This window comes from Notechis scutatus, chromosome 1 (assembly GCF_049901735.1).
Source record: "Notechis scutatus isolate UNSWTSFEM ecotype Mainland chromosome 1, rNotScu1.2, whole genome shotgun sequence".
Classification (NCBI taxonomy): Eukaryota; Metazoa; Chordata; class Lepidosauria; order Squamata; family Elapidae; genus Notechis; species Notechis scutatus.
The window spans coordinates 260,058,969-260,082,710 of NC_142009.1; the positions used below are offsets into that span (position 1 = coordinate 260,058,969).

The 23,742-nt window shown below is 36.6% G+C and overlaps 1 protein-coding gene across 1 annotated transcript in view; it reads left to right on the forward strand.

Moving 5' to 3' along the window:
* The window catches only part of LOC148133342 (catalase-like), a 56,195-nt gene that overhangs the window by 17,749 nt on the left and 14,704 nt on the right, over positions 1 to 23,742 (forward strand). Inside the window, exons 3-9 of the mRNA XM_026664706.2 lie at positions 637 to 747; positions 2,206 to 2,336; positions 8,278 to 8,382; positions 10,346 to 10,471; positions 20,777 to 20,968; positions 21,085 to 21,237; positions 22,090 to 22,228. Coding sequence (XP_026520491.2) covers positions 637 to 747; positions 2,206 to 2,336; positions 8,278 to 8,382; positions 10,346 to 10,471; positions 20,777 to 20,968; positions 21,085 to 21,237; positions 22,090 to 22,228 — 957 coding nt within the window. The remainder of the gene's footprint in view (positions 1 to 636; positions 748 to 2,205; positions 2,337 to 8,277; positions 8,383 to 10,345; positions 10,472 to 20,776; positions 20,969 to 21,084; positions 21,238 to 22,089; positions 22,229 to 23,742) is intronic.

Consider the following 23,742-nt stretch of genomic DNA (forward strand, 5'->3'; position numbering starts at 1 on the left):
CCGTAGTTTACTTGTCAACTTTCAGTTGACTCATAATACTTTTTCAGAATTTTTAAAAGAAATTCTAGAAATATTGTATTGTCCAGAGGGAAAAGTCTTTGCATTTATTGCTCCAGAAATGTATTTATGATTCAGAAGTTCATATTGAGCTAAGCATAGTTTCACTAGGCATTTTTTAATATTTAATTTAGGTTCTGTTTTTTTTTCTTGCATGCCACAGACCCTTTCAGGTGTATTACAGGTCTAATCAAGAATGATATGCTATAGGTAGAAATATTTAGAAACTACCATTGCTCAGTCTCTTGTGTGCAATAGCTAATAATTGTTAAAAGATCCAATAATTATTTCATTTGCTTTACATCAATGTTAGGGGTGGGTGGGAAACAAGACAAAAATAGTGAAAGTTGATTTATTCCCTTTTGTTAGCAGAATCCTTTGTTGAATCAGACACTCTTCATTAAAAGAGATGCTATATTTATAGTAACGATCAACATTTCCAAAAAAATATCATAAAAGTGTACATGTAAGCCACCGATGATAATGTTTCTTCTACTGTAAGTGATATTCTTTTCAAATTTATGGACTTTGGAATAATATTTTTAAATTTTAACAGGGTAACTCCTTTTAATTTTTCAGGAGCATCTGGCTATTTCGAAGTGACACATGATATCACCACATTCTGCAAGGCAAAGGTATTTGAGTACATAGGCAAAAGGACTCCAATGACTATTCGATTTTCAACTGTTGGTAAGGATTTTGCAGACGTTCAGGTATCTTATTTATTTGCTTCATATATAAAAGAGTTTCATTTAATGTGTGTGTGTGTGTGTGTGTGTGTGTGTGTGTGTAACATTTTAATCTATTTCAGTGGATGTTTATATGCTGTTTTTAATTGATACTGGACAATGTCATTTAGCAATAGCAATAACACTTAGACTTATAAACCGCTTCACAGTGCTTTACAGCCCTCTCTAAGTGGTTTACAGAGTCAGTATATTGCCCTCAACAATCTGGGTCTTCATTTTACTCACCTCAAAAGGATGGAAGGCTGAGTCAACCATGAATCTGGTGAGATTTGAACTGCCAAACTGGCAGTTGGCAGTCAGCAGAAGTAGCCTGCAGTACTGCATTCTAACCACTGTGCCACCACAGCTCTTATTATTTATTATTTAAGAAATAATACCTTCAGTATAGAATTATTAAATATGCTACAGCAGGAAAGGATCAACACATGCATTCTTGAGCAAGTTTTATGAATGCCCTAAATATAGGCATATTCTTTCTCTAAAGGATATTTATGTCTGCATGTATCTGAAAGAATAATGACATAATTTATAACATTATTTGACAGTTTGATTTAAATGGTTGTGTTTTTATTTGTATTGATTTTGTTTTTAACTGTTTTAATTTAACTGATGTATAGGCATTAATGCTTCTCACAAGTTGATATCAATAAACATAACTTGTGCATGAAAGTATTATTCTGCCAGGGGAAACAGCTAAGAGAGGTATGGAAGCATCTTCTGTTTTTTATATATCCAAAATGCTTGAATCAGGCTTAATATTATTCTCCAAAGCACTTGAGGTCAGGACAAGTAGCAATGGATAGAAACTAATCAAGGAGAGAAGCAACCTACAACTGAGGAGAAATTTCCTGACAGTTAGAACAATTAACCAGTGGAACAACTTGCCTCCAGAAGTTATGAATTCTCAAACAATGGAAGGTTTTAAGAAGAGATTGGACAACCATTTGTCTGAAATGGTTTTCTGCTTGAACAGGGTTGCAGCAGAAGACCTCCAAGGTCCCTTCCAACTCTGTTATTCTATTCTACTAGTATTATATTTTGTAAGCTGTCCAGAGTCTGATGAATGGGCATCTCCAATAAATGTAAAGTTATGAAACCAAGGTGCAAATTTAACAAGTATTTCATCAGTGCTTTTTCTGCATGTAGTCAGTGAATGTATTCTGTAAATTAATTTGTAAGTAATTTTTCCATTTACTCAAGTCACCCCTTCCTAGCCTCCAGCTAACCCTCTGAACTTTAAATTACTTCTGTTCAATTCTGTTTCTGCTCTTTATCTCTCAAATGTCATCCATAGAAATTATAGATTCCACAGTAAGTAAATACATAGAAAAAGTTGGTCAGGGTATTAGACTATGTACATAGGATTTAATCATGGGAATTTAAATTTTTTTTTTTTAAGCTGGAGAATCAGGCTCAGCTGACACAGTGCGTGATCCCCGAGGCTTTGCAATGAAATTCTACACTGAAGATGGAAACTGGGATCTTGTAGGGAACAACACTCCCATCTTCTTTGTTAGAGATCCTATGCTGGTAAATTGGAACATTATTGATGTTTATGATTTGTGGGAGCCTGAAAAGTAAATAAAAAGAAGATGGTGTGTATCTAAAGCAACATCTTCTAACAAGTATCTTTTATGATTTATAGGTTCTCTGTTGTTATCTTGATGGGTCTCGTATGCCTTTTGAATGTGTATAATAATAAAAATAAATATCCTAAATATCCTATGTTCTAATTACAGTGATGCCACATATGTGAGCACATTCAAACCATTAATTTAATGGACCTGAAATTAATTCTATAAATAAATATTCCTCTTGATAATTGTTCTACTTCAACATTTTACTAAAATGGGATGGCACTAAAGCGTTTGCAAATATTCAGCTTGCAAAACTGAGCACCATGGTCTAAATATTTGCAAATAATATCAGGACAACATAATCCTCTGAGAGGAAATAAAATAACTTTGCAAAACCAAAAGTCATGCTATCTGAAGTTCTGTATTCTAAATTTTAAAAAAGTGCTTTTTAAATCAGGTTTCTGCCAAAGGCCTTAAATGTAATAAGAGAGGCCATTGTTTTGGAACCTGCCATTATAGTTTCTTCTGGACACCTAGAACTCATTGACCCTGTCTTACAAATTGCCAACAGTTCTCTATTGCAATGAGTATCAATCAAATCAAGCAAGCAATACAGTACATCTTATTAAACAGTGCTGCATTGCAATCATTTGTGACATTAAACTAATATTTTCAGTTTGGGATGGAAAAGAAAACTTTATTTTAGAATGTAAGTGATAAGGTTTAGGTGTTTCCTGTCTCAAAACAGGATACAATTGTTCCACAGATTTTTTTAGCAGTAATGGTGATAGGAAATACCATATGTTGCAAAGAACAGGGGTTTCATGTATTTTGAAAGCCAGGAAAGTCTACAGAGTAGTCTGGCTGCCAGCAGTTGGAAGACGCCAATCCAGGAAGCCCCCACTGGCACTTGCACAACATCTGCCCAACAACTTTAATATCGATTTGCAATGGAAAGCTGAATGCCCAGACATAGGAAGACACATAAGTAACTCTACAAAAAAGGTGACAGGCTTTGAACTACCACATTAGCAATGGACAATCCTGAATAGGATTCACACCTCACATGTCTATCTGTATAAATGGGGTATAGTATCCTCCCTTCAGTATGACCATGGGGTCCCACATCGAACTATAAATCACTTTGTGACTGGCTGTAAGCTGAGGACATATACAGGTCCAGTATCTGATTTTTTAAATATAAACAAGGCTTTGCTTCAATGGTGAGATAGTCTAGACATTGATATTTGAACATAGATCTTTTTAACATTTATATTTCATTGGGTTTGACTGATTTAGTTGAAATGTTGATATACCCTGCTGTCTATGTATGATATGCCACGTGCTAAATAAATAAATATTAATTTCAGTTTGTCCATCTTGAATATGCGAGATAAAATGGGGGAAAGTATGCCACTATTTAACTTGCATTCAGATTATTTAGATTGTTTTATGTTAATACTGTCATTTGCAATTGTATCCGGAAAAATAATTATCAACTCTTTTTTTTTTTTTAATCAGAGAGATGGCTGAATTTACATGGGTTTAAAGCTTTAAAGTCAGCCAAAATAGAAAATTGTCTATTGTTAAACTACTTGTTGCTGGCTCAGTAGTATTCTCAAATTATAGATGTGGTTCTTCAAAATGTTTAATGGGATGGTATGATTCAGTAGTATTTATGTTGCTAGGACCAAGCTTTATTTTAATTAATATTTTCACAAGAGTTCTATTAAAATGAGTATCTTGAGAGTGTTCTGACCTAGGCTTCCCCAACAGCACGAAGCCGAGTCCTCATCCGCATAAACCCCTTTTATTTAATTTACAATGAATTCCTCTCCAACAAAGTCCTGGCCAACAGTCTTTCAAGATAGTTCCCAATTACAGATCTTTATCAGGCTTGGAGAGTGGCCAGGCTGATATCCTTCAGATGCCACAATACTTGGCAAGAATGCAGGAATGAACTGATATTTTTTTTTAACAAATTTTATTAATTTTTAAAGACATACAAAACATAAATACACAGAAACACAAAACATAAAAGCATAAAAAATCTCTTTTCTGAAAGTTGCTTAGTCCCGGGTTAAAACTCTTGGTACAGACACAAATTCAAATTCATATTCATTTTACATACCATTCCATATCTTATTAGCATTTTTAATTTTCTATATAACTTCTCCTCTCTTTTAAATTTTCTCAATTTTATTTTATTTATCTCCTCTCAATTCGAATCATAATATTTATTATTCTTTGTCTGTTCTATTTGCAGCTATCCATTTATCTTTCTTCTTTGAAGAAAACTTCTCCTGTACACTAATTGGAGTATGATGCCTTTATCTCTTTCCCCTATCTTTATAATACTTAATATAAAACACATAACTTTCATTGGGATTCTGTCTGGTACGTTCTAAAATTATACAGTATTATCAAAACCAATACAAATCTATTCATTAATATTGACATTCATTTATATCTTAAACATTTAGCACATTACTTTTCAGTTAAATCACATACTTTTATGGGAGCACCTGTTTTCCATAGTTATTCCCCCCTATCACATATTATAGATCATCATTTCATTACGATGTTCCCCCTTCTCCTACTTCAAATCTCTCATTTCACAAAAAGTATCTCTAAGATAACATAGTCTAATCATTAATATTAACAATCATTTATATCTTAAACATTTTACCCATTTCAGTTAAATATCATGCCTTTGTGGGAACACTTATGCTTTCCAAAATTATTTCCCCCCCCCACATCACATATCTTAAATCATTGTTTCATTGAAGTACTCCCCTTTTCTTAACAAAAATTTCACTAAATTATACTAAATATTTTATCACATTTTAAATTGCATATTATTTCCAATTTTCTATGGTTATTTCTAAGTACAAATGTAGAAATACAATCTTATGTACCTTTCTAGAATCCCTTTTTCAATAAAATTTATCCATTATCTCTAAAAAACTTTTGCTTCTTTGCATCTTGCTCCCTACCATTAAGGCTTCTCATCCCTTCCTTTCTCCCTTGCTTCTTCTTCTCCTTGTCCTCTTTACCCCCTTGTCTCTCCACCCCCTTTTTTTCTGCTTTCCTCCTTTCTGTTGTTTCCTAACATAATATCCCCTTTTCACCTTATTCTTCTCTTTTTGAATTGTTTTTCCAGGTCTTAAAGTCGTCTTCTCCTTTTTCTCTTTCTTTTTTCCTTCCTCGACCAAAGTCACTTGTTCATCAAAGATGGCTTCTTCTTTGTCCCAATCATCCTGTTGCGCATTCAGCTTTACATAAGTACAAACTGCCATTTCTAAAAATTGAAAAAGAGTGCCAAGGACATCTTTCCCTTCTTGCTTTTCTTTTTCATATTTTTGGTATACAAGTTTCAGTCCATCCACAAGTGATGCCATTATGTAGAGAAAAAGTTTTTCCAAACAACCACCCCAAGTGCTTTTAATCAGAAATAATTCTCAGAAGTTCCAAAATCACCAAACACTCCAAACAAGCTGTTTCTTTTAAATACTTTCTCCTTCTTCACTTTCTCTTTCTGGGGTTAAAGTTTAGTCACAAAGTTCCCTTTAAAATATATCTTTTAGAAGTCTTATTGATGTTTAGTAACTCTTTAGAATTCTAGGCAATCTTCTCCTTATTTTCAAATTTTGCTCCAATTTTTTCCCCCTCTCCCTTCCCACTCACAGCCAAAAAGATTTTTTTTTTCCTTTAAATGTTCAGAAATCCTTATCCCTTCAGCATTCAATTACCTCCAATGCAGGTTTTCGGATTTCTCTTATGATTCCATCCGCTGTCACGTTAGGAAGGAGAGTGAAACAAAAAAAAAAAAAAAACCTTTCCCTTTTAGGATATTCGCTGCTTGTAACTCTCTCTGGAAACAATGTATCCTTAGCAGCCTTCAAGATTCCAGGGCACTTTCTCTTGCCTTGTCCCGGTCGAAAGCCACTTTCATAATTCTTTCAACTTTCTCCCTCCTACACTAGCTTGTCCAGCTGCAGGTTTCTTCGAGGCGGCCATTGCTGACCGCCGCTCCTCTGCCTTGGGAAAAGGGGGTTCTGCCAGCTGGGGAGGGGGTCTGCGACATCCCCAAGCCCCTGTCCGGATCCCCCCTGTCTTCAGCTGCCTCTATGGGGCAGCTATATCCCCCAGATCCAAACGGATCGGGGGAACCTTGGTGGCGAACACAGCAGGGATCGCGCAGTATCGCGAATCCCTGCCGCTGCCGAAACCTTGCAAACCGGAAGTCGCAGGAATGAACTGATTGTCTCCTGCAAACACCCCTCCCCTTTCGCTCCTCTTTTGTTCCCTTTGAGAAGGGCCATTCACTGTCCAACTGTGGCTTTACTCCCAAGTCAACCCTTGTTCCTTAGGTGTTCCCTTCGTCTGGCAACTCTGTGCATGCGCACACTAAGAACAGGCTCCAGCTGTTTATCTGCCTCATTGATGTCTGACTCCAAAGGCAGCTGATAACTGTCAGACAGTCCTAGCCCTATCTCTGCCTCTGACACAGAGCCCTCATCAGAGCCTCCCCCAGACTTCAGGACTGGCCCATGTTCCTTCCCAACTTCTTCATTGTCTGTTAGCCAGCTCCACTGGCTGCTGGCGGACCACAGTAGAAGTAAGCAAGCAGAAGCAATATTACAATCTTAATTATTATACCTAAAAATTCAGTGGTTTTTGTTCATTTTATTTTCATTCCTGATAATTTAATAATTGGAAGGAAATCCATACTACAGGTCAGAGATCTCCAAACTTGACAACTTTAAGACTTGTGGACTTCAACTCCCAGAATTCTCCAACCAAGCATAGCTGGCTGGAGAATTCTGGGAGTTGAAGCCCACAAGTCTTAAAGTTGCCAAGTTTGGGAACCCCTGATATAAATAATCCTCACTTAATGATCACAATTGGGACCGGAATATCGGTTGTGAAACAAAGTGGTTGTTAAGCAATATGTGACATGCCCACTTTGCTCAATGACTGCAATCTCAGCACTCTCAATTTGCAGACATTAAGCCATCTCAAAGGAGTTCCAGGTAAGGAGAGTGGGGTGTCTTGGAGTAGAACAGGCCCTGGGGGTGCCTGGTGTTGGTTGCATACAAGTGTGGCTCCGCTTAGATACAAGCAGCATATTCAGCCCCTGAATGAATAGGCATTCACAATCTGTTCCGGGCCTCCCCTACACTGCAAGGCACTCCTCATTCTTTACTGTACCTTATTGTGTTGCCTCTCCACTCAGGAATCGAACAATATGAACAGGACTTTTAGTCTCTGAGCAGAGAGACACTTTTATGCAGTCTGGATTGGGCCTCCCAAAGCCTTCTAAGGCCTCCCTGACAACCCTTTCCTCCATACCTACTGTGGTACTTCCCTGCTCTGTGGTTATAAATCATCTGGGCTGAAAATCCTGCTTGAATTTTGGATCTTTTTAGGCCAGCCCTCAGAAATGAGAGGAAGTCCTCTTATCTCTGGGGGCTGGCTATAACATTCCATGCTGCAAACGCTCCATGCCGAAATCCTTACATTTCAAGATATAAATTTTTCAGCCGGCCCCAAGAAAATAAAGGAAGTCCTCTTGGCAGGTAGCAGCAGTGGCTTGCAACCTTCTCTACTAGCTTCCCCATTGTCATTCTGGGGAAAGCTGACAGGGAACACTGCAAATGGCAATCACATGATGTATGGCAACCAATCATAAATACAAACACGTTGCCAAGTACCCACAACACTATCAAGATCATGGGGGCACCGCAACAATCATAACTTTGGACATGAGTCATATACTCTTAACTTATAATTTCAAATGGTCATTATGCAAATAGTTGTTAAGCAAGACTCCCTGTAGATTTAGCTTTAAATGTAGAACATTTTAATTCTTTGTTTTTGTATTCTGTTAGTTTCCATCTTTTATCCATACTCAAAAGAGGAACCCACAGACACACCTGAAAGACCCAAACATGGCATGGGACTTCTGGAGTCTCTGCCCTGAATCTTTGCACCAGGTAAGCTCTTACCCCCTTTTATTCTGTTTCATTTAAGCCCTTCATACTTCATCCTGAGCTCAGAGGAAATGACAGAGACCAGGAGATACAAATTAAAGACCTGATTCTTGTTATGCTGCTATATTAACTTACACTTTTCACCGTAGCAAAAGTTCTCAAGAGAGAAGAGAGTTTTTATGGCATCTTCATTTTTTAAGATAAAAGCCAGAAAGCTGCACTCAGCCATTTCTTGTTCTAGTTCCACTCTTGAAAACATGAAGGGAAAGAAAGAAAGAAAGATAGGGTGATGTCTAGTTTCCTTGAAATTCATATGTTTGTCTTGTCAGTAGAAATATGAATATAAAAATAGGCATACAGTGTGTATAAAAGCCATAAATTATGGTGCAGAACAATGCTTTTCATTTATCTGCTGTTACCTTGTATTTGCAAAATCAATGAAAAATTTCATAACGTATAAGCAACTAAAAAGATTTAAAAATAATAATACTAGCCTAGTTTAAGACTAATTTTTTTAAAGAAAAACTCGATTGCTTTCAAAGCTTGCTTTAGATTTATAAGAAACTATCCAACTTTCCCCATGGAAAGATTTGCAGAACCTGTGTTACCATTATATGGTTGTAATTAGAATGTTTAATTATGGAATTTGTAATAGAATAGCAATAGCTTTTAGACTTATACTGCTCCAAGGTGCTTTACAGCATTTTCTGAGCATTTTACAAATGTCAACAACCTGGATCCTCATTTTATTACATACTACAGTCAGGATTGAACTTCTGGCTGTGGGCAGAGTTATGCTGCAGTACTGTATTCTAACCACTTTGTTACCACTGTTTACACAGTGTTAGAATCCAGCACTACAGTAATAAATGCTCAGTGACATAAGCTAGTATTTGAAATACTGAGTTTTACACAGGCAACTCCAATTCTTTTATTTCCCAATAATTTGGGGTGTTCTGACACAGCATTAGATTTATTGGGAAGGTATTAGAGATATTTTTATTTGATTAATTCCTAAATTAAGTTTAATCATTTGTTGCACATAGTCCAGAGATGTTCCTTAGAAATCATTCTTCACTTGTAGACATATTACTTACTTATTGTGTAGCTCTTTCTCCTACAACAACTTACCAAAAGAACAGTATAAATACAAAGGCAAATATACATCAAATAAAATTACCACGATAAAACCAGCAATGTTTAAAATCAGTAATTACAGAAATTAAAATAATGGTTTGTTTTAAGGTGGAAAAAGACTGAGAAAACTGGTATTAAAAACCCTGTTGGTCTTGTTCTAAGTAGTTATTCCATAAATACTTTCAGTGAAGTGAAGTGAAGTGACGTGGTATATCTTCAATTGATTTCCATAAAAAGCTTGCAACTGAACACTCATCGGGAGTAAAGACCATGTTTTATATTTATTTTAATTTTTAAATCTCATCTTTATTATTTTTATAAATACCCCAAGGTTGCCCTGAATTGTTTAATCAATTCCTCCTATTTTCCCCACAACAAAACCCCTTGTTTGCCATTGCCTTTTTCCTAGGGCTGAGAAACAGTGACTGGCCCAAGGTTACGCAGTTGACTTTGTGCATAAGGTAGGGCTAGAAGTCACATTCTCCTGGTGATTTAATCATTACCCCACACTGCATCCTGTGTGTAACTTTTACTTAATGGTGTATATGATTGTTTCTTCCCTTAATATGTAGCTAACTTCTCAGACACCATTTTTCCTCTGAAACAGGAGTGTATGAAAGGAAACATTCTCTACACGGAGCATAATTATTCTTGTTTCATACATGAATGTCCTGAAAGTGCAATATAACATTATAGATATTGAGTAGGGTTGGATGAGAATATGCATGAAATACAATTGGAATATATCTTTGTGTGGAAAGAGACAGTTGTTCAATGGCCTCTGTGTTCTCATTAAAGATGGCTATGTACATTGTTTTGCCTCATGTAGGTATCATTCCTGTTCAGCGATCGTGGCATTCCAGATGGGCACCGTCACATGAATGGCTATGGGTCACATACATTTAAGCTAGTCAATGCTTACGGCAATGCTGTATATTGCAAATTTCATGTAAAGGTAATTATGGCCAACTGTTACTATTTTCTATGTTGAGCCATCAAATGTCTGTCTCCTTTTTTTTGTAATAATTTTTTATTATTTTTATATTTTAAAAACATCTCTTTCAGTGAAAAATGTGGTTCCAGATTTACACTTCAGTACAAACATGACCTTAATACATATTTTTCTTTCACATTCAATTCTATATCGTATCATTACTTTAAGTATCAGAGTGTGCCACCCTTTTATCTTATACATCCCTCAATTTATTCACCTTTAACCATAATCAAAATGTATCATAATATAATCACTATATAATTATCACATTCTAGTTTAATAACAATAATCTCCTAACTACTATATGTAGTCCTAACTACTATATGTCACATGTGCATATATATATATTTTAAGCAAGGTTCTGCATGGTATTCTTTTCCCTCAATTACTTTCTAAATCATTTGTTATTTCAAGTATATTGACCTAGTCAGTTATTTATAGAAACTGGTATTAGTCTTTTCACTGTCCTCATAATTCATTTTAACTATATTCTTTGTTTTATTATCCATATATAAATTAACAACAATCCTTAAATAAAAAAAAATTAAAGAGAACAGAAAATATATCAGTTTCATTCACATTTAAAAACTACATTCTTATGTATTACAACGCATTATCTTGCAGAATCCCTTTTCTTTAATCTTTGTCTACCCATTGCCTCTATGTCTCCTGACTAAACAATTTCTTATTATTTTTGCTCGGTTTCCACATCTCCTTATTTTCTGGTTCTTTCTCTTTTTTAAAAAAAATAAACTTCATTAATTTTACAATTAAAACAGACAAACAACATGTACATAAATGAAAAAGAAAAAAGAACAAAAAAAGAAAAGTAGAAAAAAGGATCAGAAAACAGTTAAAAACACTTTTGTCCTCAACAGTTTGTGGGACCTTATTTTCATCCTTATCTTAAACACTCTATACAATTGATCCTTGTGCAAATATATATATATATATATATATATATATATATATATATATATATATATATATATATATATATATCCGAACAAAGCTGAATACCATATATACATACATACATACATACATATATATATATATTTCTTAAGTTTTCATGGTATTACATGTATGGTATTCAGCTTTGTTCGGGTATTTTCCCACATCATTATAGTTGTGCTTTTAAAGTTGTAGCAACGTTTCGGCAGAATTTCATCTGCCATCATCAGGCTTCTATACATATATACATATACATATACATATATATATCTACTACAATTATAACATATCTTCTTTTGCCCTTTATTGTTTAATCGATCTTTGTTCTATCCATTCATACGAGCAATTCCAGTTGTCATAGTACATTGATGTATCTTTTCCTTTTAATGCCAAAGTTAATTTGTCCATCTCTGCAAAATTTGCTATTTTTTGAGTAATCAATTCCTCTGATAGAATATGAGGTTGCTTCCAACATTGTGCAAAGGGCAGTCTGGCCTCTGTCAAAATATGTACTATTGTATACTTCACTTTTTTTGAGATTTGTTTATTAAAGATCCCTAATAGAAAGAGTTCTGGTTTAAATTCGATCTGTTCTATTGTCATTTTCTCCAACCATTTTCTAATTTTCTGCCAATATTTTTGTGCCTTTATACAAGACACCACATATGGAAGAAAGTTCCCTCCTTTTTTAAACATTTCCAGAAATTCGGACTCATGTTGGGCTGCATTTTTGCTAATCTCGAGGCGGGAAGGTGCCATCTGTAAAACATCTTATTGGCATTTTCCTTGTAGGCTGCCGATTTTGTGATTTTATTATTTCTACTCCAGACCTTCTCCCATTCTATTAAAGTGATACTCCGTCCTATATTCCTACTCCAGGCTATCATATTCCCTTTGACAATTTCTTCCTCTAATTCTGCCTCTAGTAGGTAATTATAAAATTTTGTTATATATTTTTTGTCTGGGCCCAATAGAATTTTGTCTAGTTGCTGAAGTTTATTACTGATTCCAAATTCTTTCTTATCCTGTTTGTATCTACTCTGTACTTGAAGATATGCCCATCTATCGATTTGTACTCCCTGGTCCTGAAGATCTTGCCACAATTTCAAATTTCCTTGCGCATCCAATAAGACCTTGTATTTAATCATCTTAATAATATCCAAATTATTTGGGTGGATCATTGCTTCCATTGTTGAAATCCAGATTGGTATCTTTAAATAATGTTTTCTCCTTATTTTCTTCCAGTTAGTCAATAATGAATCTTTGATTAAGTGTCTGTGAAAGTATTTCTGGGTGGTTTTCCCGATATCCCATAGAAAAGCATGCCACCCCCTCTGTAGGTTGTGGCCTTCTAAAACTAATATTCTCTTGTTTGTTAAGTTCATCCATTCCTTCAACCATACTAAGGAGGCCTCACTGTAGTACAACTCCCAATTTGGAAGGGCCATCCCTCCCCTGCTCTTCATATCTTGCATTGCCTTTAAATTTATCCTCAGTTTTTTCCTTTGCCAAATGAATTTTGTGATTATTTTATTAAGTTCTTCAAAATACCTTTTGTGTACTTTAATTGGTATTGTCTGAACTATATAAAGAAATTTTGGAAGAATAGATATTTTAATTGTTGCAATCCTGCCTAATAGTGAAAGTTGCAGTTTACCCCATATTTCTAAATCCTCTTTACCTGTTGCAATAGCTTGTTGTAATTATTTTCCTTTAGTGTTTTGCAATGTGCTGTCAGCCATATTCCTAAGTATTTAACTTTCTTTATCACTTGAAATCCCATGACCTTTTCTAATTCTAACTTCTGTTTTAGATTTTTAGTCATTAATTTCATTTTCTTTCTATTAATTTTTAATCCTGCAACTACTCCAAATTGTTCTAATTCATTCATCAATTTCTGTCCTCTTTCAAGTGGCTCTTCAATAAAAAAAAACATGTCATCTGCAAACGCTTGCAGCTTATCTTCTTCTTTCTTAACCTTTAATCCTTTTATGTCTGGATTCTGTCTAATATATGTTAGTAATGTTTCCAATGATAATATGAATAGCAGAGGTGAGAGTGTCTGACTCCTTTCTCTATTTTTATTGGGTATATCCCCATTTATCGTAATGTTCACCTGTTGTGTGTCGTAGATAGTGGTTATAATATTTTCAAATTTGGTGCCTAAATTCATATTATAAATTCTTTGGATTAAAAATTGCCAATTCAAGTTATCGAAGGCCTTCTGTGCATCTAAAAACATAAAGGCTATTTGTTTCTCGGGTGGGCTTCATAAAATTCCAGAACATCTAATACTATTCTTAAATTATTCCTGATTTGTCTGTTAGGAGAAATCCATTTTGTTTTGGTGTATCAGGTCATTCAAAATTCTTTTTAATCTGTTTGCAATAATAGAAGCGAATATTTTATAGTCCGTATTTAACAAGGAAATTGGCCTGTAGTTTTCTATATATCGGGAGTCCAAGTCTTCCTTCGGGATCAGCGAAATCAATGCCCCTCTCCATGAGTCCGGCATTCTGGCTGCCAATAGGACATCAGAACTTCCACCATAAGGGGTCCTATTAGTTCTCCTATTGCCTTGTATAGTTCCCCTGGGATCCCATCTGGCCCCGGAGATTTAGTATTTCTCTGATTCTCTATTGCTGTTTTCAATTCAGACCAAGTAATATCTTTGTTTAATAATTCTTTCATCTCTTCTCCAATTACTTTATCCTTCATTTTATCTAGATAGTTTCTTATCCTATCCTCAATGACCTCTTCCTTTTATATAAATCTTCAAAATACTTATGGGCAATTTCTTTTTCTGTTCTATCCCCTGTTGTGTATCTCCATTTCCATCTATTAATTGGTAAATCAATCTTTTTTCATTCCCTTTTTAAGTCTATAGGACAATCATCTCCTTGGCTTATTAGCGTGCTCAAAATAAGTTTGTCTAGTTGTATTCAAATTTATAATCATTCTCTCTTGTTCAATTAAATTCAATTTGTGTTTAATTATTGTATCTGGTATTGCAATCTTGAATCCTTTGGGGTACTTTGTAATTGAATTTCTAATTCTTTAATTTTTTGTTATAGTTTATTTTGCTGGGCATATTTTTCTTTATTCCTCTTGGCAGTATAAGAGATTGTTATACCTCTTATTACGGCCTTCATTGTGTCCCAAATGTTTTGTTTCGTAGTTGCTCCATTGTTATTTTTCTTTAAGAAAAAGTTTAATTCCTCCTTAAGTTTATTCATGTATTCTTTTTCTCTAATTAACTGCGTATTTAATGTCCACCTTTTCCTGGATTTCTTTCTATCTTTCCAGATTATCTGAATTGGATTGTGATTTGCCCATTCGTTGGGTAAAATTTCAATCCCTTTTATTTCATTTGCTATTTCCCCATTCATCCATGCCATGTCAATTCATGTCCATATTTGGTGGGGGTTTGAATAGAATGTAAATTGTTTTTTCTCAGGGTTTAACCTTCTCCATATATCAATCAAATTTAACTCCCTCATCATTTCCATACATACACTGCTAAAAAATAAATAAAGGGAACACAAAAATAAGACATCCTAGATCTGAATGAATGAAATATTCTTATTAAATACTTTGTTCATTACATAGTTGAATGTGCTGACAACAAAATCACACAAAAGTTATCAATGGAAATCAAATTTAGCAACCCATGGAGGTCTGGATTTGGAGTTACACTCAAAATTAAAGTGGAAAAGAACACTACAGGCTGATCCAACTTTGATGTAATGTCCTTAAAACAAGTCAAAATGAGGCTCAGTAGTGTGTGTGGCCTCCACGTGCCTGTATGACCTCCCTACAACACTTGGGTATGCTCCTGATGAGGTGGCGGATGGTCTCCTGAGGGATCTCCTCTCACACCTGGACTAAAGCATCCCCCAACTCCTGGACAGTCTGTGGTGCAATGTGGCGTTGGTGGATGGAGTGAGACATGATGTCTCAGATGTGCTCAATTTGATTCAGGTCTGGGAACAGGCGGGCCAGTCCATAGCATCAATGCCTTCGTCTTGCAGGAACTGCTGACACACTTCAGCCACATGAGGTCTAGCATTGTCTTGCATTAGGAGGAACCCAGGGCCAATCACACCAGCATATGGTCTCACAAGGGGTCTGAGGATCTTATCTCGGTACCTAATGGCAGTCAGGCTACCTCTGGTGAGCAAATGGAGGGCTGTGCGGCCCCCTAAAGAAATGCCACCCCACACCATTAGTGACCCACTGCCAAACTGGTCATGCTGGAGGATGTTGCAGGCAGCAGAACGTTGTCCACAGTGTCTCCAGACCCTGTCACGTCTGTCACATGTGCTCATTGTGAACCTGCTTTCATCTGTGAAGAGCACAGGGTGCCAGTGGCAAATTTGCCAATCTTGGTGTTCTCTGGCAAATGCCAAACATCTTGCACGGTGTTGGGCTGTAAACACAACCCCCACCTGTGGATGTCGGGTCCTCATACCATGCTCATGGAGTCTGTTTCTGACCATTTGAGCAGCCACATGTACATTTGTGGCCCACTGGAGGTCATTTTGCAGGGCTCTGGCAGTGCTCCTCCTGTCCCTCTTTGCACAAAGGCAGAGGTAGTGGTCCTGATGCTGGGTTGTTGCCCTCCTACGGCCTCCTCCACGTCTCCTGATGTACTGGTCTGTCTCCTGGTAGCGCCTCCATGCTCTGGACACTACGCTGACAGACACAGTAAACCTTGCCACAGCTCGCATTGATGTGCCATCCTGGATGAGCTGCACTACCTGAGCCACTTGTGTGGGTTGTAGACTCGGTCTCATGCTACCACTAGAGTGAAAGCACCGCCAGCATTCAAAAGTGACCAAGCCATCAGCCAGAAAGCATAGGACCTGAGAAGTGGTCTGTGGTCACCACCTGTAGAACCACTCCTTTATTGGAGATGTCTTGCTAACTGCCTATGCTTTCCACCTATTGTCTATTCCATTTGCACAACAGCATGTGAAATTGATTGTCAATCAGTGTTGCTACCTAAGTGGACAGTTTGATTTCACAGAAGTGTGATTGACTTGGAGTTACATTGTGTTGTTTAAGTGTTCCCTTTATTTTTTTGAGCAGTGTATTTTTGGAAGCTCTCTTTTTTTATGTTTCTCCCCCCAATACTATGGTCTTTTTTGTAATCAGCAAGAGCGTTAAAGTCCCCTATGATACAAATATTTATTTTTTCCAATCCTACTAATTTTTCATATAAATACTTAAAAAACTCTTTTTGCTCTCCATTCAGGGCATAAATTACTACTAAAAGGATTGGAATAGCATTAATCCAGATCTGCAAAACCAGAGTTCTTCCATTAGGATCCAACCATATTAACTCTGCTTTCATGTCCTCTTTCACATACATTGCTATCCCTTTCTTCCCCCCCGCATCTTCCGATGCGGTAAATAGCTTCCCTAATTTTGGGCATTCTAAATATTTTTCATTTGATTTCCTTATATGGGTTTCTTGTAGGCATACTATGTCAGCGTTTTGCTTAATTAATTTGGCTATTTTCCTTTTTCTTTTTATCATAGAGTTTAGACCATTTATGTTAATTGACAATATTTTCCTTTCTTCTTCCATTACTTAATTTTGTTTCGCTCTTTGTCTTTGTGACTGCTCCAGTTTCTCTTTGTGCCTTTCTCTTTCTTGTTGTTACTGGATGATTTTTCTTACTTCTTGTTTTTCTTCTTTATTTTTGATTGGTCTTATTCTTCTTGAAAGTTTAAGTCTAATTAATTCTCGCTCTTTGCCTTGTAGTTACTCCAAGTTCTACTTGTGGATGATACTGTGCCTTGCTTTCTTCTTTTTCTTCTTGTTGCTGGTTGTTTTTCAAGTTTTCTGGGGTCTTCTGTCCCTTCTTTTGATGGTTTTGGTCTTCTTGGGATTCTGGTTCTGATTTGTCTTTGCTGGTCTGCTCTTCAGAGCCTACCAGTCTTTCATAGAAATCTTGGGCTTTTTTAAAAGAGTCTACTTTAATTTTTCTTTCCCCCCCAAGTAATTAACATCCCTTCCAGGACAAGCCATTTAAACATAATACCTTTTCGATTTAATTGGGCCGCCAGGGATTTGTAATCTCATCTTGCTTCTCTAACCCTTCTTGAGATTTGTTTAACAACTGAGATTTCTTTGTCCTTATACTTAATTGTTTCATCTCTCGATATTTTATGTATAATGTCCCGGACCTTTCTTCTTGCAAAACATACATGCAATTCTCTTGGGCATTTGTGTCATCTTGCATAATTAGTACTTTGTAGACTTCATCCAACTCTTTCAAAATCTCATCTTTGTCCCTTTCCAGTACCTCCGCCAAGATTTCCGCCATCACCTGATCTAAGTCTTCTTCTTTTGATTCCACTATATTTTGGAATCTTAAATATGTTGGAGCCTTGTCCATTTCTAAATACACCAGGGAATCTTCCATTTCCTTACTCACAGTCTTTAAGTGTTCACCCACTCTTTCCAATTTCTTTTCGATTTGTTCTGTCCTTTTCTCTACTTCTTTTATTATCAGTTCATTTTTCTCCAATGCTTGCTGTAATGTTCCAATTTTTTTTCATATAATTTAGAAATATCTATATTCATTTCTGCTTTTAATTTCCCCATCTCTTCTTTTAGTTCATTTATATCTGCTCTCGTCTCTATGATTTTTGAGCATTATTTCTTGTAGCTTTGACGTAGAATTTTGTAGAGTAAGCAGTGTCGAATGGATATTGGCATTTGTAATAGAAGGCTGTTTCTCCAATGTTAATGATTCCTCAATTGTCTTCTGTGACGTCGGTGAGGGTATTGCCGTCGGAGTTGTTAATGTCATCTTCTTTCCAACTTTGAGCGTTGTAGTAGTTATGGAAGTCATTTCTCCTAAGATTTGTTTCTGTTTTTGTATTATATTAATTACGTTAAATAATATATCGTAAAGTTGACCAATAAGCTAAATTGACCGATAAACTAATTAACTAATTTGTTTATCTATCTCTTAATTTCCTGAATTCTTTACTATATTCAATAAACTTGTAAGTGCAAAAGCTATCCAATATAATCTCAAATTAAAATTCTAAATTAAATATCTGCATATGTAAAATCTATGCTTATTTCTCAATATTATGAAATCCAGGTAGATACCTTCTCCTATCTCTCTAATTATACACAAATCTTATCTATTGTATATACCGTTTCAAATATGTATAAAGATATATATCTATATATATTATGAGACAATATTATATTATAGTATTATAAAGAATTCGTCAATGCACATAGAAAAATTTAGAAAAAGATTAACCTGAAAAAGTCAATCAATTGATTATTTAAAGTAATAAACAAGATATATTCAAATATTAATATGTAGTTAATCAATTATAACTATAAATGTAGTAAATATTATAAATATTAAATTATTATTGTTATCAATATCAATGTTACTTGACAAGTGGCTGATAAATCAGCTAGGTCCAGCAGAATACCTCACAATTACACTCATCAAATGTCTCTCCTTCTTCAGTCAATACATAGGTAAAAGATAATAAAATATAGAATAGTTGATCCAAATATCCAAAATTAAAGAAAGGGGAGAGTCTTAAATTAATTGTCCAGCTGTCCGTCTCTGAAGCTAGATGATTTCACTTCCTCGCGTTCAGGCAAAAAAAAAAAAAAAAAGAATTGTTGGGTAACATTTACAGCTTCCTAATATCTCAATGCACTCAGCAGTACACACTCCTCCTTCCATCTTGGGTTTCAAGCAAATAGTTTTTCCAAAATTCTCCACTAAAGTACTCCCCCAGCCAGCAACCCCAGTTCCATGTCCACAGAGACTTAAATCAGTTATTAATATTGTCTATAACCACAAGTCTTTAATCTACTTCAAAGGTTCATGTCTTCTCCCGATCTCAAAAGTAGCCAGCCCAATCCTTCCAAGCAAAAAATAATCCAAAAGCACCCCAAACCTTCGTGTGTCAAACTTTTTTCTCCAACTGGCAACAATATAGCAAACCTCTCTGATCCGAGCCTCCTTCTCCTCTAAGTCGCAACTGTTAATCTTCACTTCCTCTTTTCGAGCCCTTTCACTTTCAAACACTTTTGTGTTTTCTCTTCTTCGCCGCTTCTTTCCAGGCTCCAATCAGCTTGTTGCTTCTCAACAAATCTCTTCACCATTCAACAATTGAACACTCTCGCAGGATCTGTGCGCAAACCTCTTCATTAGCCGCCACAGGCTGTCACTCACTCTCTTCCTTTCGCGGGTGACAGTTCGGACAATGGGATGGCCATTGCAAGCCGGCGATCTCTTGCTGGTTAGCCTCTGCAGGGTTTCTCTTCATTGCGATGAGGGGTTGCCCTCCCCTCTCACTGCAGCCTGAGTCTCCCGACACCCGCACAGTTCTCTACGGGAACAGTGCACCCCGAGGGGTTGCGCCAAACAGCAAAAAGGATTTAGAAGGACCGGAAATGGGCTTCTACACCTCTGTTCGTCCTCACATCATCACCGGAATCCTTCTGGTTCTTTCTCTTACTACATCTTTTTCCTTTCATTTTTTCCTTCCTTTTCTTATTTCAGTTTTTATCCCCCTCCCCCTTTAAGACTTTCTTCTATAATTCCCTGTTCTGCTGTTTCCTTTTTCTTTGTTTGGCTTTCAAGACATTTCCCTTTTTAATTGTCTCCTCAAGCCTCCAAGTTTTAATTCTCTTTCTTTTTTCCCTTCGTTTTGGTGTTTATTGCTCCCTTTGTTCATTGAAGCTGGCTTCTTTTTCTTTGATCAGCTCCTCCCCTTCTGGCACTCCTTGTTGTACGTCTTTCTCCAGAATCGCCATTTCTAATAGTTGTAAGGTGATACAGCACGATTTAGTTCTTTCATTTAATATGAAATTCTTCTATTTTCCTTCATAACATTGGAACATTTTACTCCTTCCACCCATAATACTGTTTTCCCTACATATAATTTCACAATATATCCTTGGGCCTAGATTTATTTCTTGTATAGCAATTTTATAAACATTCTCTTACAGCATGTTTACATTTTTAATGCAGATTGCTGTCACTGGGTTGAGGTGTGTAATTTTTTAAAAATAACCTTGTGGTCCCTTAATTCGGAGTAGAGTCTGGGCGACTTGATGCGATGATCTAGTGGATAGAGGCATATATTAACAATAACTATTTCTACATTTAGTAATTATATGTAGCTAAGTTTACTCCTTCCATCCATAGTACTGTACACATAATTTCATAATATATCTTTATAGATTTATAATTACATTTAGTAATTTTTGGTAGCAAATTACTAATTGACATAGCATTTTAATATTTTTAGACTGATCAAGGAATTAAAAACCTTTCTGTCAAAGACGCGGAAAGACTGGCTTCTGAAGATCCGGATTATGGCCTGCGTGATCTTTACAATGCAATTGCTAATGGAAACTTCCCCTCTTGGACTTTCTACATTCAAGTTATGACATTTGAACAAGCTGAGACATTTCCATTTAATCCTTTTGATGTTACAAAGGTGAGTATATTTTTGTAACCTTTTCTCCAGTGTACAGCATAAAGTAGAAAAGGTACATTTCTATATCTTGGAAGCCGAAGCTGAATATAGCAAAACACATTGGTCATATTTTCTAGGTTTGGCCTCACAAAGATTATCCTCTCATTCCTGTGGGAAGAATTGTCTTAAACCAAAATCCTGTCAATTATTTTGCTGAAGTGGAACAATTGGCCTTTGACCCAAGCAACATGCCTCCAGGAATTGAACCTAGCCCTGATAAAATGTTACAGGTAACCAGAAAATAAATAAATGAATAAATGAAAAGTATGTATGCATGTATGTATGTATGTATGTATGTATGTATGTATGTATGTATGTATGTATCATTTCATTGTGAGACTAGACAACTCAGTCTCTCAATTAGATAACCATTACAATAATGAAAACATGTTAACACCAATCTGTTGGTATTAGAAGTTTTTTCTTTGTCCTATGCTTTTCAATTTTTTGTTGAGTTGGATTTTTTGTTCTTGCCTCTGAATATTAAAACAATTGGAAAAAAGAAGGTTATTTGCACCTTAAAGCAGAGGTCTCCAAACTTGGCAACTTTAAGACTTGTGGATTTCAACTTCCAGAATTCTCCAGCATGGCTGGCTGGAGAATTCTGGGAGTTGAAGTTCACAAGTCTTAAAATTGACAAGTTTGGGGACCCCTGACTTAAGCACTAGCACAGCTTGACACAAGAAAGTTGTTTGGTTACAAGACCCCCATTCTAGATATAGTTAATGATATGAAAAAATTTAAATTTATTATTTAATTACACATTAATTTGAGTACTTCTTAGATTATAATTTATTTAAGTAAGAAAAGAAAGAGACTGAGGGATACTAAAGAAAGCATCAAAGTCATTGTTCTAATTTTGTTGCCACTTTCTGCTATATTAAACAGATGCCTTTGATCTGAATCTACAGGTTTGTTTCTGGGTCATGTTCTTGGGCTCTCTGAAATCAAAACTTTTCCCTCCTGTAGAGTAGGACCAGCAATAGTCTTTCAAAAGCAGTGATGATACAGGCAGTGATGAGAAAAACCTATGGAAAAGCTGTCCGCTTCTTCACTTTCACCCCTATAATATATTTTTTTAGGGTCGTCTTTTCTCATATCGAGATACTCACGGACATCGTCTGGGACCCAACTACCTTCAAATTCCTGTAAATTGTCCATACCGAACTAGGGTGGCCAATTACCAGAGAGATGGACTTATGTGCATTTCTGATAACCAGGGTAAATATGAAAACAACATTTGGGAGCTAGGTTATGCCAGTAATTTAGAATAACCTTTGCAAGTGCTTTTTCTTCATTTACATTGACATCTCGGTTTAACTACTTAAATAAACTATTTAAGCTGATAGTTGTTTTCTTCATTTTTATTTTATCTTATCAATTTCTTCCTGATTTTTATTATGTGGATATGTAAAAAAGTTTAGATTGGGATGTAGTGTTATACCTTATTCAATATGCCCAGCAGCCAAACTCCCTGCACTGCACATACATGCATAGCAATAGCAATACCTATAGCACTTAGACTTGTATACTGTCCCATTGTGCTTTACAGCACTCTCTGAGCAGTTTTACAGAGTCAGCATATTATCCCCCACAATCTGGGTCCTCATTTTTCTGGCTTCGGAAGGATGGTAGGCTGAGTCAACCTTGAGCTGATCAGGATCAAACTCCAGACTGTGGGCAGAGTTTGCCTGTAATACTCCATACTAACCACTGCACCGCCAGGGCTCTTTGTGTATACTTATACACAAAGAACATAGGTATTGCCATGGCCCTATCGGAGTCTGGTTCAGAGAAGGAATTGGAATTGGGACTGTTCGACAGGGATGGCACATCTCCCTTGGCATATTTGGAAAGGCCAGGGGCTGAGGACAATGTTGTCCCAGCCCCTCAAGCATTGGGGGATGTGGTTGACCAGACGGAGAGCTGCGTGCCTACACAGACACAAGGAGATCGGCTACTGACAGGCAGTGATGCTGATCGGCAGCAGATCTCCTCTGATGAGGAACATCTGCCACCTCCACTCGATCCAAGGGCAAGGAGAGTGGAGTGTAGGCAAGTCCAGAGAAGGACTGCAAGGCTACTTGGGAGGCGGTCGCCTACCTCACCTCACAAGGAACATCTGGAGTGGAGTAACTGAAGGAGAAGCTGTGGGGAGTTTGCTTTGACTTACACTCCCAGGCTTTGACTTGTGCCTGTTGTGGTTTGCCTTATTTGGACCTAGCCCTTTTTTTGTCTTGGACTTAGTCCTTCTTTTGTAGACTGCTTTTGGCCTTTGCTTTACTGTGCCTTTGGAACTGCTTCTTGCCTTGGACTTTTTCTTTGCCCTGAGGACTGCCATTGTCTTGTGCCTGGACTCTGCCTTGTGAACTGGACTTGGAACCCTGGACCATGTCCTGTGAGCATGCTCCTACTCTGTGGGCTTTATTTGTACTCTAGGGACTGTTGTTTGGGAGACTGAGGGTGGCTGCCTTCAGGGAAGTATGGGGCTGGAGCTTTACTGGTCATTGGAGGGCCGTTTGCTGTAACATTTGTTGAAAGAAATAAAGGACTCTCTAGAGCAGGGGTGTCAAACTCGAGTCATTGAGGGTTGCATCAGGGGGCCCAAGGGTGAGTGTGGCCAGGGTGTGGCCAGCTTGATGTCACTAATGTCAGGGGCACCTATTGCCCTAGTGGTCTGCCAGCGAAAACAGGCTCCCAAGCTCCGTTTTCGGCTGGGATGGCCTCCTGCAGTC